The sequence below is a fragment of the Eutrema salsugineum genome, unplaced genomic scaffold (genome assembly GCF_000478725.1).
Source record: "Eutrema salsugineum unplaced genomic scaffold, Eutsalg1_0 scaffold_10, whole genome shotgun sequence".
Classification (NCBI taxonomy): Eukaryota; Viridiplantae; Streptophyta; class Magnoliopsida; order Brassicales; family Brassicaceae; genus Eutrema; species Eutrema salsugineum.
In genome coordinates, this window is record NW_006256908.1 from 7,907,334 (window position 1) to 7,924,452 (window position 17,119).

At 38.4% G+C, this 17,119-nt stretch overlaps 4 protein-coding genes across 5 annotated transcripts; 2 read left to right on the plus strand and 2 right to left on the minus strand.

The window, feature by feature from the left end:
• Positions 1-2,428, minus strand: LOC18027045 (tubulin beta chain). 2 transcript variants are annotated; one of them, XM_006410565.2, is made up of 3 exons: positions 1,887-2,428; positions 1,302-1,571; positions 1-865 (listed from the first exon to the last, which is right to left on the minus strand). In XM_006410565.2, the coding sequence occupies exons 1-3, from the start codon at positions 2,311-2,313 to the stop codon at positions 192-194; spliced, it is 1,371 nt and encodes a 456-aa protein (XP_006410628.1). In that variant the 5' UTR covers positions 2,314-2,428; the 3' UTR covers positions 1-191. The 2 variants fall into 2 exon arrangements, with proteins under 2 accessions (XP_006410628.1, XP_006410627.1); XM_006410564.2 differs by having other exon boundaries at positions 1,920-2,423.
• A 2,435-nt stretch (positions 2,429-4,863) lies between these two features.
• On the plus strand, positions 4,864-7,436 carry LOC18027046 (dihydroceramide fatty acyl 2-hydroxylase FAH1). Its single transcript, XM_024148037.1, has 7 exons — positions 4,864-5,020; positions 5,886-5,956; positions 6,091-6,183; positions 6,297-6,493; positions 6,618-6,723; positions 6,814-6,960; positions 7,108-7,436. The coding sequence occupies exons 2-7, from the start codon at positions 5,906-5,908 to the stop codon at positions 7,225-7,227; spliced, it is 714 nt and encodes a 237-aa protein (XP_024003805.1). The 5' UTR covers positions 4,864-5,020; positions 5,886-5,905; the 3' UTR covers positions 7,228-7,436.
• Positions 7,437-8,041: 605 nt separating this feature from the next.
• LOC18027047 lies at positions 8,042-13,557 on the plus strand. The gene is made up of 8 exons (XM_024160905.1): positions 8,042-8,286; positions 8,398-8,512; positions 8,974-9,983; positions 10,469-11,760; positions 11,878-12,008; positions 12,108-12,811; positions 12,918-13,030; positions 13,127-13,557. The coding sequence occupies exons 1-8, from the start codon at positions 8,233-8,235 to the stop codon at positions 13,437-13,439; spliced, it is 3,732 nt and encodes a 1,243-aa protein (XP_024016673.1). The 5' UTR covers positions 8,042-8,232; the 3' UTR covers positions 13,440-13,557.
• A 77-nt stretch (positions 13,558-13,634) lies between these two features.
• On the minus strand, positions 13,635-16,169 carry LOC18027049 (berberine bridge enzyme-like 15). The gene is made up of 3 exons (XM_006410568.2): positions 15,673-16,169; positions 14,453-14,939; positions 13,635-14,337 (listed from the first exon to the last, which is right to left on the minus strand). The coding sequence occupies exons 1-3, from the start codon at positions 16,167-16,169 to the stop codon at positions 13,717-13,719; spliced, it is 1,605 nt and encodes a 534-aa protein (XP_006410631.1). The 3' UTR covers positions 13,635-13,716.
• Positions 16,170-17,119: the final 950 nt, after the last annotated feature.

Consider the following 17,119-nt stretch of genomic DNA (forward strand, 5'->3'; position numbering starts at 1 on the left):
TTTCTTCAGCGATTTATGGCATTTTAGCATTTGAACCTCATCTCTGTTTACATACACACCCACAATTAAGTTTTCATTACAATTTACACCCAAAACAATACCGTAAATAACAGACAAAGAGCAATCAAAGCCAGCGAAATACGAGGAAAAAATATTCTTTTGGTAAAAACTCAATTAAAGATCTAAGAATCTCAAGCAGCGAGCTCTTCATCTTCATCCTCCTCTTCATATTCCTCATCGGCTGTAGCATCCTGGTACTGCTGATACTCAGCCACAAGGTCGTTCATGTTGCTCTCTGCTTCAGTAAACTCCATCTCGTCCATACCTTCTCCTGTGTACCAATGCAAGAAAGCTTTTCTCCTGAACATGGCCGTGAACTGCTCGCTCACCCGCCTAAACATCTCCTGGATCGAAGTCGAGTTACCAATAAAAGTGGATGCCATTGAGAGACCCTTTGGAGGAATGTCACAGACACTGGACTTGACATTGTTGGGGATCCATTCAACAAAGTATGAAGAGTTTTTGTTCTGGACATTGATCATCTGTTCGTCCACTTCTTTAGTGCTCATTTTGCCACGGAACATTGCTGATGCGGTTAAGTAACGTCCGTGTCTTGGGTCAGCGGCACACATCATGTTCTTGGCGTCCCACATTTGTTGGGTCAGTTCGGGGACTGATAAGGCTCGGTATTGCTGCGAGCCACGGGATGTGAGAGGTGCAAAACCAACCATGAAGAAATGGAGACGAGGGAATGGGATGAGGTTGACCGCGAGCTTGCGGAGATCGGAGTTAAGCTGACCAGGGAAACGAAGACAGCATGTGACACCGCTCATCGTGGCAGAGATCAGGTGGTTTAGATCTCCAACTGCGAATGAACAAAGCAGAAACAAGATTAGTGTTACATATGCTTTTGATCTTTAATAATAAGATAAGAGTTTATGCGTGATGCAAATCAACTGTCAACCAATTTATTGAAGTTGTTTGTTAGTGACTTGGTGATAAGAAAAGAGAACATTTAAGACTAGTCTAGTCTTAAAAGAGACAAGGACAGGAGACCAACTCAACTAATACCACTTCCACTTGTAATTATTTATTAAGCTGAGAGGTAAAATCTAAATTAGATTACTTTAATACATCATTTTCAAGTTATTACTCCTTACTCTAGACGAACCTATTCTGAGATTTTCGTAGGGTAAGACGAGGGCTTCAAAATCTAATCCAGTCAGTAAACTCATAATTAATCTCCAAAATAATTAAGCTTTAAAACATTATTCTTCTAAACGCAACTAGACATGACTTACAAGTTGGAGTGGCTAGCTTCAAGGTGCGGAAGCAGATATCGTAGAGAGCTTCATTGTCCAAAACCATACATTCGTCAGCGTTCTCGACAAGCTGGTGCACGGAGAGAGTAGCGTTGTACGGCTCCACGACTGTGTCAGAGACTTTAGGAGATGGGAATACTGAAAACGTGAGCATCATACGATCTGGATACTCTTCCCTTATCTTGGAGATAAGAAGTGTTCCCATTCCAGAGCCAGTTCCTCCACCCAATGAGTGGCAAACTTGAAACCCTGTTCAAGAAATTTACAGCAAACTCTTTAAAATCATGGAACTAGAAGAACAGACAAAGATGTCTATGGAAGCATTAGGGGGAAAACGAAACAAACGTTTTTAAATTACAATTTCGTATTTCCAATTGCTAATTGAAAAAATCTAATCATCATGACACAACAGTGCCCTCTCTTCAAAAGATTAAAGCTATAGATTTGTATATTTCCATCACTAAGCATAATTCGTTCAACGCTTCAATATTAAGAACACAAACCAAATTCACAGCTCTATACAATTCGTTTGGCAACAATGAAAAGGCACAAAGCGGATTTAACCTCGAATCGAGGGAGAGAATGAATGATTGTTACCCTGCAAGCAGTCGCAATTCTCAGCCTCCTTTCTGACAACGTCGAGCACGGAATCGATCAATTCGGCTCCCTCGGTGTAATGACCTTTGGCCCAGTTGTTTCCGGCGCCGGACTGGCCGAAGACGAAGTTATCTGGCCGGAAAATCTGTCCGAATGGGCCAGATCTGATGGAATCCATGGTTCCAGGCTCCAGATCCATAAGGACGGCACGTGGTACGTACCTTCCACCACTTGCCTCGTTGTAGTAGACATTGATTCGCTCCAGCTGCAGATCGGAGTCGCCGACGTACTTTCCCGTCGGATCAATCCCGTGCTCGTTGCAGATCACTTCCCAGAATTTGGCTCCGATTTGGTTGCCGCATTGTCCACCTTGTATATGAAGGATTTCTCTCATTTTTGCCGGGAATTTTTATTTTTGAATGGAATTGATTTGGGCTCGCGAGAGAAATCCTCTGCGTTTGTTTCTCGAGACGATGATCAGAAACAAAAGAGGGTTGTTTAGAGAATTTGGAAGGGTACCACCGATTATATACGAAAGGAAGAAAAAAAAGAAGGCTAAATTTTTAGGGATTTTTTAGGTAAAATTGAAACTTTTTGTTCACTATTTAATTTAGTTTTTTCTTTCCAAAAAACAAATGTTGGTTGCTCTGTCTTGGAATGAGCTGTAATAGTGACTGTTCTGTAGAAAAGGATAGGGAAGATGGATAGATTGCAAAACTAATTAATTTATCATATAAATCAGTTGTTGTGATCTTGTCACACTTGAAAGTTGATACTTATACAAACTTTAATTATTAGGTCTTTTTTAATATAATTTTTTTTTTCCAAATCAAATAACCAATTGTAGTTGCAGATGAGATGGTTTATAATTTGTTGGTGATCACTCTCCCTCTACTTCCACAGTTCCATAGTTGGTTGAAAAAACATCCTACGTGCCCATAAACGTCTTAACAAATTATGAAATGAAACAGTTTTATTATCAAGCTGCTTATGGTCTTTAATACTTATATATACACTACACACAACAATAATTAGGTTGAGAGTTTTTTTTTTTTGTTTAGGGTTGAGAGTTATGATTACCATGTTCTTTTTTTAGAAGATAAAGCACGTGCCGCCGGCCCGCCAGTATGTCTTCGAACTAGTCTCGTTTTTTTGAAACAATTCAAATGAAAGTTGGTTGAGTATAATTTTTTTTCTCAGTCGTATATTTGGTAAATCTTGGATCTTAAGCATTAGAGAAATGTTATTGTTTCTTCTAGCCAAAAAAAAAATGTTTTTTATCAAAGCTAAATACAGTGAGGCCAACTGAGGTTATTCACGTGACTGGCCACATATTGTTGGAGTATTCTATTTCTACGTCATAAGAGACCGCATCAAAATCCAAAAACGCATATTAATCAATCAATCATATCAAATAATGTGGATTTTACTCAATAAACAATCAAAAGTATGATTATTATTATTATCCTAGCGGCCAATCTTTGATTTAAGTAAGTACTTTTACTCAAAAAGAGATATTTATGGGGACTTCATAATCATTAACTTTCACGTGGGTTATATTGTAAAATGGTTAGAATTAATTGTTTTGTACTGAATCTATTGATGCACAACCGGTTACCGCTTATGATTTACATCTTTTGTATTGTAGCCAACTAGCCATGCAAAGTGGACCGCAGTGGCCAGGGGCTATTAACAGGTTTACCAATTGATCGTTACGATGTATAAGCTGTGATTATATTCTTCTGTAGATAATAGACTTTTTTTTATCGGATGTCCCCAAAGGGACTTAGATAATAGACTTTATATAGGCATTTTGCTAAAAAAGGTAAAAATATTCGAAAAAATTAATATAGTGCTAAAACAAAATTAATTGTATCAGATGGTACACTTCACATATCAAAAATATACAATACAACACACAGTTTCTTAAATTTTCCACCACAAACAACTTTTGCGTAATCACTCACTAATCATTTTCATGACTATACTAATTGGAAAATGACGATTTAGTTACCCACATAACACATGCATTCATAAACACCATGACAAATGACTCGACATACAATAGAAAAAGAACTTACAGTCTCTAAAAATAAACCCGATATTTAAAATAGGACTAGGATCACGAAATTTTTGGCCAACTTGTGAGATGATTTGTGCCCGGTTGGAGAAATTTTCAAGTTGTCCGTAATAGCTAAACAATATTTTTGGAGAATTATAAATCATCAAATCACTAATGATTCGAGATTTTTAAATGCCAAATATTGAGATATGCATTGAAAGAATGGTATTTGTCAAATAAAATTAAGAAAATAATTTTCGACCAAAAAAAATTAAAAATATGAATGGTAACAGCGTTTTTGGTTGTTTTTTGGTTGTGCGGAAAAAACGGTTTAAAAATGCGATACAGTTCAATTGCTGTACATGCATAAAATATATTTGGAACAAATATAATTTTTATATAACGACACTTTGGTCAAGTGGCAATGCCACCTAACCTGAACCTGACTGGAGTTGGAGACTAATCTCCTCAAGGATCCGAACTCCAAGTGGGAACGAAGGCTATGTAAGCCAATGGGTCCAAATAATATTATATAACTTTCTCATTACTAGTCATTGTTATTCTTTCTTGATAGACACATCCAATCAATTATAAAAATATTTTAACGATAAAATCATATGTTCTTCTGCACAATCTATGAGTGGTTCTATCTTTTACATTGAATTTCTTTTGTGACCGAAAAATTAAAATGGCTTTTTTTACAACGTGCAATGTTACAGCTAATCTATGAGAAGAGCCAAAGGAGAAACAACCTGGCACAGCCGTTGGTTTTGATTTTTGAAATCGACGATTCGTTGGCTTTTGAATCTTCCTCCGAGATCTAAGGCGTCTCTCTAAACCAACGGTCCAGATTCGATCCAGCTCCTCTACAAGATGTATTTACCGAAACAATCACCGACCTCCTTGTCCCCATCAAATACACCCCAAAACGCAAAAAACCACAGAAAATAAGGGCGAACAAAAATCTCCGGCGGTTCTCTCGTCTTCCGACGGCTGTCGTTTCGTCAGAGTCGCTGAGATCCGGCATTTCTCGATTTAGGTATTGTTGCTTTCTACTCTCTCTCGTTCGTCGCTTGGTGATTTTTGAATCCGTGTTTTGTTTTCTCCTCGATTTATAGATTTCATTTTCTGCGACATTGAGAATTGGATAGATAGGTTGTTTGTTTTTGAGTTGGTGTTAAGTGTTTATATCGGAATATTTGTTCCATCCTTCAATCAACGAATCATATGTCTCCAGAACTTGATTTACGCATTGTTGAAGGCTGATTTGGCCAAAGAAAATGCTTAATTGTTGGAGATTGGAAGGTGTCTCGGACTGGTAAGAGTTTTATAGGTTAGATGTTTTATCAGTTAACCCCACTGCGTTTGAGTTGTATAATAATCACACGTGAATGGCTTAATGAGAAGAACTTCGATTAAGCTATAGTTCCCATTTTTTTTCTCTAATGGTTCTGGCATAGGAGTTTTTTTTTTCTTAGGTTGTGTGTCTCAAAGCAAACAAGAACTGATGTTTAGAACCTGGCAGATAGTGAGTTTTGGTGTGATTTGTGTTTTGTTTCCTTGCATATTTTTGATGCTTATGTATTTGGTGGTGGGTCCTTGGATTTCAACTAACACTTGATTTTGTGCCCTGTGCTAGGATTTCAATTTTTTTTGGTAATGTCGTGGGACCAGTTAGTATTATTTGTATACCTTGTTTTGGTATCCTATACAAGAACAATAACCTTTAACTTAATCAATAGACCAATGTTGTTTTTTAAGAAGTGATGCATAAGATTCAGGCTATGAATAACAATATTTCAGCTAAAAAAGGGAATTAGACTAGTGAAGAGTTGCAGAGACGTAAGAGCGTTGCACCATGTCTAGCTTTTTATTGATATCCCTGTTTGCTTTATTTTTTTCAGTTCAGTGAAAGGTCTACAAAATGGTTGCTCAGGGATTCACTGTGGATCTTAACAAGCCCCTTGTATTTCAGGTAAATACTGTTTATGTCAACTTAAATAGTCTATGTCAATTTTGCCTCGAGACTTTTTTTTTTTTTTCTCTTATTTCTTAGAGTTAATTAAAGTCATTTCCCGTTGCTAACCCCTCTTGGTCGTTGTTTTACAGGTTGGTCATCTTGGAGAAGCTTACGAGGAATGGGTTCATCAACCTATTGTGACAAAGGAAGGCCCTCGGTTCTTCCAGAGTGACTTTTGGGAGGTATATCTGTTTCTTTCTCATTTTCCAGTTATCCATAAAAACTTTTCAAGAATAGGCAATGTCAATAAATAAGCCTCTGATCACTATCATCTGACATATTTGCAATGGAACAGTTCTTGACCCTTACAGTCTGGTGGGCAATTCCTGTCATTTGGTTGCCAGTTGTAGTCTGGTGCATCTCCATGTCAGTAAGCATGGGCCGTTCACTTCCAGAAATCGTTTCAATGGTAGCCTTGGGAATATTTATCTGGACGTTTATAGAATACACTCTTCACCGATTCCTTTTCCACATAAAAACGAAGAGTTACTGGTTAGTCACAAACACACACACTCTCTCCCTCTCTGTTCATTTCATAAGTACTCACTTCAACTAGATGAAATTCCTGGAAATTTGATTCCGGTCAGATGCTAATGTTATTGTAAAATCATTACAGGGGAAACACTGCACACTATCTTCTTCATGGATGCCATCACAAGCACCCAATGGACCACCTTCGACTTGTCTTTCCTCCTACCGCAACGGCAATTTTATGCTTTCCTGTATGCATTTTAATCATCTACACTGTCCCACCATTATACCTGTTTTCACAAATAAACCTTAAACCGTCTTCTTTTCTTGTGTCCCACCAGTTCTGGAACCTTGTGAAGCTTTTTGCAACTCCTTCTACCACACCAGCGTTGTTTGGAGGCGGCTTGCTCGGGTACGTGATGTACGATGTCACTCACTACTACCTTCACCATGCCCAACCAACTAGACCAGTGACCAAAAATCTCAAGGTAAAGCAATCCTTGTCCTTTAAACCATGGATTATCTTTCTTTTCTTTTGTATCCGAACTTAAGACCTGAACAGAGTCCACATAATCGGTTATAGAGCTGTATCCGTGGACTTGTTCGTTATGTTTTCTTTGAAATGATTTTTGCAGAAATACCATTTGAACCATCACTTCAGGATTCAGGACAAGGGATTTGGTATAACGTCGTCGTTATGGGACATAGTGTTTGGCACTCTACCCACCACAAAAGCCCCCAAAAGAGAGCAATAGTACTAAGTTGGAAAACGAAAAAGATAATTTTACGAGTATTTACTAGTCTGTTATATATGAAACTCGATCTAAATTACTTTTGTCAAAACAATGTAAGAGATTGTTGATTTTGAAAGAGTTTATCAAGTAAATTAGATAAGTGATAAAATTTAATAGTGTACTGTTTAATTTATCATACAATTTATGACCATGTAATCATTTGTAAAATAATAATTAATATTTGTAATATTACATTTTCTGCCTGAATTGATAACCAAAGCAAAATAACATTTGACAGTGGCGGATGCATGTAGAATGAGTGGGGGGCAACTGCTCCCAATAAAAAAAAATAATTGGTTTAAATTGTTAACAATAATGGTAATTGCCCCCACACTAAACAGCATAAATATCTCCAGTTGAATATTTTTGCCCCCAATAAAATAGTTTTCTAGCTCTGCCACTGCATTTGATGATTATGATTTTTCCATCAAAATCCAATTAAAACCTATACATAAATGTTCTATAACATTTACAATAGGATGACTTGGGAAAAATGACATGATATGATGATATTTTATGAATCATTTAATCTATAACTCAAATATGCATACATCGAAGATATTGCAAACGGTGGGCCTTGTGGCCACAAAAATTTCAAAAAAAAAGAAGAAGATATTGCAAACGGCGTAACGGGAATAATTTCAATTTAGTAAAATTTAAGTAGAACCACAATCATCAATATATACTTTATACTTTTATAGTATACAAGAAAGATAACATATAGTGGGCTGGGCCTTGTTAAAAAATTTAGAATCAACACTCACGCACCTTCCCTCCCCAGTATCCAATTGTTGGCGGTCTTCCTCTACCTTCTTCTCAAACGCTGCAGTCAGATCTTCTGCTCACTGAAATTAGGGTTTTAAGGTTTTTGAAATTAGGTTCTCTCATCGCTCCGTCTCAGTTTAATGGCGAGGAATTTTCCATATATGTGAGAGTTCGTTCTAGAATCGGAGGATTTCTACCGCAATGGCGGCCAATGCTCCACCTGAGGTTTCTCCAGGGAACCCTTGTTGCCTCGCGGTACTTAATTTTTCCTGAATAGTCGATTTCATACTTTTTGGGTCTTTAGTGATTTTCTCAAAAGAATGTTTTTTGTTTTTTGTTTTTTAATCCCCTTCGACTGTATTTCAGTGGCAAGGGAAGTACATAACTATGAAGAGGAGGCGTGATTGTTGTAAGGAAGCACGAGATATTCTCCAGAAGGCCATGGCAGCCACTATTGATGAGAAAGCCAATCTCGAGAAAAGTAAGTGGATACAATTCTTGGCTTTCTTCTTATTAAAACTATATTGGTATTGCTGATAGCTATATTAGGTGCTTTAAAAAATTGGACTTTGAAACGGTGTTAGGGGATAAATATTGGTAAACGCTGCAAAAGTATGTCACTTTATCGAAGTAGCTAGTGTCAGATTAGTAGCTTGCTGCTTTTTGATGGTGATCCTGTTTATGCCTTGCTATTTTGAGGTTAGCCATAAACATTAGGGAAGATTATCGTTGTATGCCTCAAGTATCTATTTTAGAGGAGCATTAATTCTTCCAAATGACGAGTCTTTGGCGATTATAATTGAATGATTTAACTTTAACTTCTAGTGATATGTCCTATATGCTTTAAGACTTGGCTGTGTGGCTTGGGTAGAAAGATGTTTTCATAACTATAGCTCTCAATCTTGTTGTGATTTTTAACTGGTCACTGCTTAAATCTTACAGAACTTAGGGAAATGACGGATAACAGGGATACTAAGGAAAATGATTCAGCGGTAAAAGCATCTTTGGAGAAGGAAATCTCTGATTTGAAGTCTGAGTTATTGTCTTTGCAACAAAGGTTAGAGCAAAACCTTAAAGAAAAAAGTGAAGAAATCAAAATTCTTCAGGATCAAGCTTCTAGCAGAGAAAAGAAGTTCAATGAACTGAAGGACCTCCTTAAGGAAGAAACATTAAGGGCAGATAATTCTGAAGAAGAGAGGGAAAAGGTTTGTAAAGAATTGAACAAGACGAAGGCTCTGATAGTTAAAAATGAGGATATCAAGCCAGACGATCTTGTAGCGAAACAGGAAATTAGTGTGGTTAAAAATCTTCTTGCTAGCGAGAGGCAGAAGACGGAGTTAGAGAGGAAGAAAGCAGAATCAGAGAGAAAGAAAGCTGATCAATATCTTTCCGAGTTGGTGGTTTTAAGAACTACCGCTCATAAGACTAGTTCGGATTTGCTAACCGAGAGGCAGAAGACAGAGTCAGAGAGGAAGAAAGCAGAATCAGAGAGAAAGAAAGCTGATCAGTATCTTTCCGAGTTAGAGGTTCTAAGAACTACCGCTACTAAGACTAGTTCGGATTTGCTTACTTTGACCTCCAATCTTGAGACTGTAAAAAAGCAGCTTGAGTTTGAAAAACAAAAGACACTGAAAGAAAGAAAACGTGCAGATATGGAGAGTGCAAAGGCTAGGGAACAGATGTATGAGCTTTCCACCAAAACTTGCTCTGTTTCACCTCAGAAAGTCAGAGATATAGAAAAGGCTAAAGTGAGGCTTTTGAAAAAAGAGATTAAGTTTGAGAGGAAGTGTGCAAAACACTCTAAAAAAGTGGCTGAGTTTGAAAAATTTCGAAGGGAAATTCAGGCCGAAGAGCTGGGTCGGTTAAAACTCGAGTTCGGTAGTCTTACACATCGGATGAATCTACTGGATGGGTTTTCAAGAGACTGTGAAGGTAGAGCTGGTCTTGCCAAGGTTTGTTTATGCCATAACTTTATACTTTTTCTCATCCTAATTTGAAAATTGGCTTGATGACCAAAGATATGTTTTGACATTAGTTACTTTCCTTGTTACCGGATTTCAGACTTTAGGTTCATGATGGATCGCTTGTGATTGCCATGGTAAATAAAAAAGAATCATGTTGTCTATTTACGCCTACGGTCTTCCCGAGAGAATATCTTAGGTTGTTTATGCGTGTGGCGCAAACATTTTAAACTTAGCTGAACAATCGGTTGAAGTTATCTGAGTATGAGCACTTAGGCTCTAGTCCGTTGAAGTTGTTAGCGACATTGAATCTGACAGTAGAAGGTGAAAAGATTTAATCTCTTCTAGTCCTTGAAATAGTGGCCTCTATCGTAACATGGATCATTGACAACATGATATCGCTTTTATACGCTGCTGTTTTTGATCATTTAAATTTTCTTACTAGTCTATTTATGTTTCATTTTAATGCTTTGCAGGCGGAGGGCCGCATGAAACCGCAGATGCCACAATCCCAGAAGAACCGTAATGGTGAAAAGCATTCTGACGCAAGATGCCAGTTGGTAGCAAGCTCTGGTTCTCAGGAGCAGGCTCGCAAGCTTTCTGCTCAGTTAATTGCTAAATCCAGACATGGCGTGAGTGAGTCTGTCTCAGGTACTATTTCTCAATTGGAGTCTCCTACTGGAGGCTCTAGAAAATCGCAGACTTCTGGAGTTATTTCCAGCGAGACATCTTTTTCTGATAGGCTGGCCTCACAGGGAAGAGAGCAGTTCTCTATTACTACTTCAACGGAAATAGCAAAAGATAAACCGAATATCCAACCAACAAAATCAAGTGTGTTTCGGATAACCGATATCAGGAAAAATGGGAATCATTGTTTGGTAGCTGAAAACTGTCCTCAAAAGCGTCAGAGAGATAGTCATGAGGTAGTTAACGAGCTCTCGCGAAAAAGAAAAAGAGTGTCAGTGGCAGTTGAGTCCCGTAAGCATCTGTCATCTGATGATAAAAAGAAAAATTTACAGAATGTAGAGAAGCTGGGCACCTTGCACTCCATGGTAGTCGAAACTGGATATAGGCCTTTAGAAGAGGATGAAACCTTGGTCCCGGATATAGTAGGTGGTTCCTCTGCAAATTGCAGTACAATCGCCAAGAAAAGAAGTGTGTCTTGTGAGAAGAAGGAAATTACGCAGAATTCTCTTGAGTTTAACCGTTCAGCCAAGACTCGAGGTAATAAGGCTGGAGGTACACAGGTCACTGGAAAAACTATGTGCCAGTCTACTGCTAAAGGACATGATGCGGCAACATTATTTCTGGGGGACGTTGTTGCTACAGATTATATGAAGTTGCTGGACTTGGATAAACCGGAAGAAGAAAGTTATTACAGGATGGCAAGAGAATCGCTTCTGTCCCCGGATCTTCCTCAGGTAGACCTTTTGGGTGGTGAGATCGTGAATGAGGACAAAAATCCTGCTGACTTGGTTGCTAGTAATATCGTGGATTTATGTGACACCATAAATTCTAGTGAAGCGTCTAGTCTCAACATTTGGAATGCTTCAGTGACAGTCAAAACTCCCCCTGAATCATCAACGTTGCATGGTCATAATCTTAAATACTTTGTGGTGTTTTCATATATTGAAGACCAGAATAGTATCATCAAAATTTTCCATGCTGCAAACAATTGTGTTCAGCGATGCCCATCAGTTACTACAGTACAGTGGGTAGTGCCCGCTATTCTGTTCTCTTTGAAAATGGAAGAAAACCTTTTAGCCCAGTAAGTTATTCTGCTCTCTGATGCTTTTTCAATTCATGATGTTGAGATATATTACCTTTTTCTACTCCATCAGTAAAATAGTATCTGGGCGCTAATGTATGAACTTTCTTTTTTCAGGGAAAGGGTATGTGTGTTCCTCACCTTGCTGCTACATAACTTTTCTGTGGTTTCCTCGATGAAAATTGGGAACACTCTGAATGATGATTCTTGCTCCTGCTTGGATTCTTTCTCAAAGCATATATATGATGGTATGTCCGAAATCCATGTTCCTTTTCTTTTTCTTCTCAAAACCAAATACATCAATCTGCTTTTGATTTGATCTTGAACTTGGAATTTTATTTGTGTAGTTACGGCTAATATTGAAGCTAGAGGTATTCTCTCGGAACTTTTGGAAGAACTCTTTAATCTTCTTCAGGACCTCCTTTCCGAGCAGAGGGTATTATATTGCGTTACATCCTCAGAAACATCTGAATCTGATATAAGCATCCCTGTCACCCTGAATGGAGGAAATGTAGCTCTCCTCAGCAGAATCGCTCTAACAGATCATTTGGTGGCTGGAAGTGCCATCTTGGCGGCAATGTGTACTGCACTGGATCGTGTTAAATTTATCCGTGAAGCTTCCTTTGAAATCCTGCACAAGCGCAGTCATGAGAAGACCTCAATGTCACTGACCATTCTTCACGTTTTTGCTTACATTGCTGGCGAGAAAATGATGTCCTCCAGTGAGCATGCCATATCAATTTCAGTGTTGAAATCTATTGTTATGTTTCTAGAGAACAGACATTTTGGTACTGCGGAGGGAGATGCGAAGTTTCACCCGGGCCAGAACAAGTGTCAATTCTCAGACAGGTCTTCCTCGCTGGAAGCTATGGCATCTATGCTCATGGAAATTATTCAGGAGTTTACTCAGTATGATAAGTTGCATCAGAGCTTGACCGAGAAGAGCGAGTTTAGGCCGGCACACAAAGATTTCCAGTGCGTATTGGCCAGGGATCAAAGTGTTACTTTATGTGACATTCTGTCATTGGTGGAGCTTATTGCTTGTTACATGGTATGTAGTTTGAGAATCTTTCAAGAGCTCTTCGAACCTTCACGCAATGTTTTGCTAACTTCTGTTGTCTATTGAACCAATTTGATCGTTATATCTAAAAATGCAGGAATGGAATTGGACTAGTGCGAACATTGTTGCTCCACTGCTTAAGATGCTGGGAATGCCATTGCCAATGAACCTTTCTGTTTCAATCGTCTCTCTTCTAGGGCAACTTAGCAGGTAATATAATCATCTTGTCTCTTTATATACAGATGGGCCATTCTGATGTTAATTATATCCATGATATCCTCTCTTATTTTTGGTTGGATGTTCCAGTATTGGAGTGGATGCAGGTGGCTATGAAAATGAAGGAATCTCAAATTTGAGAGAGAAGCTGTCAGCATTTCTGCAGTGTGAGACGACACTAAAAGCCGGTTTTGCAGTCCAGATAGCAACTGTGAGCTCCCTCTTGAAGACGCTTCAGCTGGATTTCCCAATAGCCTTCCAAGGCAAAACCATCGTGCTTCCAGGTTGTGGTGACCAAAGCTTTTCTTCTTCAGCCAATCTGGTTACCAAGTGGTTCTCATTGTTGAGCGACGAACAACGAGTTTTTACATCTGATTTCTTACAAACCTCTGTTGTTAGATGATTCCGTTGTTCATGATGAGAATCCTTGCTTTTCAGATTCTCTAGCTGTTATGGTTTGATTGGAATCCCCTGTTTTACTCTGGTTCTTGTGTATTAAATTAGAACTATTAAAAGTTCAATTTTCAGACAAAGCCAAACACATCACCATAAGTAAATACTGTCATGTCAAGAAGACAGAAAAACACAATGAAAAATGCTCCCTATGACAAAAACCCAAATCCATATTATTTTTTTTTTTACTTAAAACCCATTTAAAAGCAACACAAGTACATTCCATATCAACCAATCTTTGTCGGAATACTCTGTTCATGCCTGAATAAATTCTCAGGATCAAACTCACCTTTAATCTTGACCAACCTCTCGAAATTCCCCTTGAAATACTTACTCCCCCACTCTCTAGCATCACTCTCTTCCTCGTTCACCCCCAAATCAAGATCCCTGTAATTCACATACGCAGCTCTCGGATTCTTGGACACGTACTTCTCCATGTAACTATACATTTCCCTCATCCACTTCATATGCTTCGCCTCACTCGCTTTCCCATCTGACCACGTCGTTAGCCACTGAATCTTGAACAACGTCCCGTTCCTGTGAGGGAAAGGTATCTCTGACTCTGCAATTCTCGCCATCATTCCTCCGTAAGGGTTCCATATCGTCAACGGAGAATCCTCCTGCAAAAGCTTCTTCCATAATCCTTCCAAGCCTTCTACAGGAATTGGCTCTTTCACAAAGTCTGATTTGGCCTTGAAGTGATTCTTGAACAGTGATTTTCCGTCGAGTAAAGCTTCCGGTGCTGCACTGTTTGGAAATCCCGCAATGTACATCACTGATTTGATCCAGCTCATCTCGACGCAGTCCTTCTTGGTCAGTCCTAGCTCAGGGAAACTCTTCTGCATCACCTGTTTTAAAAATTCAGGGTCGAAACTGTAAAATCTAAAAGTTTTATGTCTTGAACTGTAATAAAATCCAGACCCATAAGTTCTGCAAAATTAAAATCGCAACCCCACACTATACCTGCAAAAGCCGGTTCGAGTCCCCAAGAAACTGGCCTTGGTACGAAGTGGAGATGGTTCGATTTCCGGTTTTGGTGGTTTTGCCCGCCGTCTGAATAATAACGCGAATGAAGAGATCTTCGTCAAGCTTGTCTGCGACTTGTTGCCATTTGTACAAAACCTTAGTACCGTCTTGCTCAAGCGTCTTCGTGACTGTGAATACCGTCACGATCGCCGGAACCGGGACGAGCTTGATTTTCCAGGCGAGGATCACGCCGAAGCTTCCGCCGCCACCACCGCGAATCGCCCAGAAGACGTCCTCTCCCATCGCTGCGCGATCGAGGATCTTGCCGTTGGCGTCGACGATTCTCGCGTCGAGGACATTGTCAGCGCCGAGACCGAACTTTCGCATCATGGAACCGTAAGCTCCGCCGACTAAGTGGCCGCCGACGCCGAGGCTGGAGCATAAACCCGCCGGGAAACCATGGGTTTGGCTTTTCTCTTGGATCCTTTTAAACCACACAAAGAAAAACCGGTTTGTTAACCGAAATCTCAATGGTGGTTGGTTTTTGGCTTTTATTTTAATTTGGTTTCCAACAATGGTTAAATAAGAACCGGTTCTCATATAAAACAACAGAAAGGAATAAATCGACATTTGCTATGAAAGCGATTCTTCATCAGAATCGGCAATAAATTATGTGTAAACCTCATTCTGTTTGGTATGATAAAATATTACTCCTAAAAGTATCTTATGGAATAACTAATCTAATGGGTTTTAGACAAAAGTATCTTATGGATAAAAGAAATTGAAGTTGATCTAATTACAATGCTTTGTAACAAAAACAAGAAATGAAAATAAGTAATCCTTCAACCCACGTTTCTAGGGAATCCACCAAAACAAAGTTAGGAACTATAATATTTTTTTCCAAATGGCAATTAATAGGCTATAGAAAACAAAAACGTAGCTACCTTTTTTTCTTTCTTTCTTTTAAAAACTGTTTTTTTTTTTTTTGCTGAAAACGTCAAAAATTCAGTTACTATTTGCAGTGAAAATATTACATAAGTTCTACTCAAATAAATCAATAATATTATCAAGACACATATTTTTTTTGGTTACTGAAATAAAATTAACTATATATTAAGCGCAATATAATTTATTTGGTGTTATGCTTCAAATTTTTCTTTCTTGTAATGAAAAACTAGCCTAGAAAAAATTATAGCACAATAATACGTAAGCGTTACCTGTAATAAACCTCTCCAATGGTGGCTCCTGCGTGAGCCCACGCGCTGTTACTGTCCAAGTCGACGTCGATCTGTCTAAGCTTCGACAGATCAACAATCACAAACGGCGTTTCGTTCTCGGAGACGAAGGAGAGCCCTTCGTAGTCGTGGCCGCCGCTACGTACACGAAGGTGAAGCTGCAGCTTCTTGGCGCAGACGACGGCTGCTTGAACGTGCGTCTCGTACAAAGGCTCGAATATGAACACAGGTTTCGGATTTGACGGCGTCAAGTAACGGAGATTCTGTGCCGTCGACTCAAGCTCCTCTTTAAACAGAGTAGCGTTTTGGTCGGGGGAGAAAAACGACGCCGTTATCGGGAACGAGATGTCTGAGTTGTCGACGAGGCACTGCATGAAATCTTGTTGTAGTGTGGACGAAGACAATGGAACAGAGACGACTAATAGTAGCGTCACCAGAAACGCCATAATTGCGTTTCGTTTTGATACCGCAAACGCCATTTTTGTTTTCCAAAGGACTAATGTGTTGGTTTGTTTGTTTTTGGTTGCTGAGGTATGTGTTTGGGTTTATATAGGAAGTTGATGTGTGTGTGAAACTATGAATGACTTACACGTAAAGTTGGTGTAATTCTTACATCATGACTAAAAATTTTCACAATATTAATTAAACTGCACATCAACTTTTATTTCCATCGCTAAACTTCTATCTTTGTATTTTGACTAAGGTTTTAATTGGAGTTTATCCCTTAAGCATATAACCAAATATAGTATGTCTCGCCAACCATAAAAGTAAATGAGTTGTTAAAATATTCAATAATCAGGTCAGGTATTTGCATTGCTTTTTACTTCATTGCTATAACTGAATTTTTATATGTACGTTTCATGTAAATTTTATATGATTATATCATTACTAAAATTGCAATACTGCAATGTTGATATATAGTTTTAAATTCATTGCTATAGTTATATCTTCATAACAATAAATCCCATGTTTTGCATTGTATTTATCATAATATAAGTGAGTTTTTCCTCATAGCCAAGCAAATTTTTTTGTACGACCAAAACTAAAAAAGGTTCGTATCTGTTTAAAAGTAACTAAAATTATAACTAGTAACTACTATTGTATAGACATAAGTTGTGTGTGTGTGTGTATATAATTTTTTTTTTTTATCAACTTGTGTGTGTAAATTTAAATGATTGTTCGAAAAAAAAATCGTATAATTAAAGGTTCTGAAGAAAATGAATGTCGTTTGAAAGTAAGGAACAATTTGTGCCTTTAGGGATAAAACAATGCTAATACGCAATAATTTCAAAGATACCGACAACACCTTTTATTAACATCTAAAGATACCGACACCACTATCCTCAGATATTGTAGCGTGAAGATAAACACATTTTCTAGAACTGTAATATTAATCGTACATTTACACAGGGGTCCCTTTACACTATAT

Bases quoted from the DNA above. Each gene is read 5' to 3' on its own strand.
- LOC18027049 (XM_006410568.2), bottom strand. From the start codon at position 16,169: ATGGCGTTTGCGGTATCAAAACGAAACGCAATTATGGCGTTTCTGGTG. The intron at 14,940-15,672 runs GTAACGCTTACG...GTGGTTTAAAAG, and splicing joins ATTGGAGAGGTTTATTACAG to GATCCAAGAGAAAAGCCAAA. The intron at 14,338-14,452 runs GTATAGTGTGGG...TTTTTAAAACAG, and splicing joins ACTCGAACCGGCTTTTGCAG to GTGATGCAGAAGAGTTTCCC.
- LOC18027045 (XM_006410565.2), bottom strand. From the start codon at position 2,313: ATGAGAGAAATCCTTCATATACAAGGTGGACAATGCGGCAACCAAATC. The intron at 1,572-1,886 runs GTTAAATCCGCT...TTTCTTGAACAG, and splicing joins ATTCTCTCCCTCGATTCGAG to GGTTTCAAGTTTGCCACTCA. The intron at 866-1,301 runs GTAAGTCATGTC...GTTCATTCGCAG, and splicing joins GAAGCTAGCCACTCCAACTT to TTGGAGATCTAAACCACCTG.
- LOC18027046 (XM_024148037.1), top strand. From the start codon at position 5,906: ATGGTTGCTCAGGGATTCACTGTGGATCTTAACAAGCCCCTTGTATTT. The intron at 6,184-6,296 runs GTATATCTGTTT...GCAATGGAACAG, and splicing joins TCCAGAGTGACTTTTGGGAG to TTCTTGACCCTTACAGTCTG. The intron at 6,494-6,617 runs GTTAGTCACAAA...AAATCATTACAG, and splicing joins ATAAAAACGAAGAGTTACTG to GGGAAACACTGCACACTATC.
- LOC18027047 (XM_024160905.1), top strand. From the start codon at position 8,233: ATGGCGGCCAATGCTCCACCTGAGGTTTCTCCAGGGAACCCTTGTTGC. The intron at 8,513-8,973 runs GTAAGTGGATAC...TAAATCTTACAG, and splicing joins GAAAGCCAATCTCGAGAAAA to AACTTAGGGAAATGACGGAT. The intron at 9,984-10,468 runs GTTTGTTTATGC...AATGCTTTGCAG, and splicing joins GTAGAGCTGGTCTTGCCAAG to GCGGAGGGCCGCATGAAACC.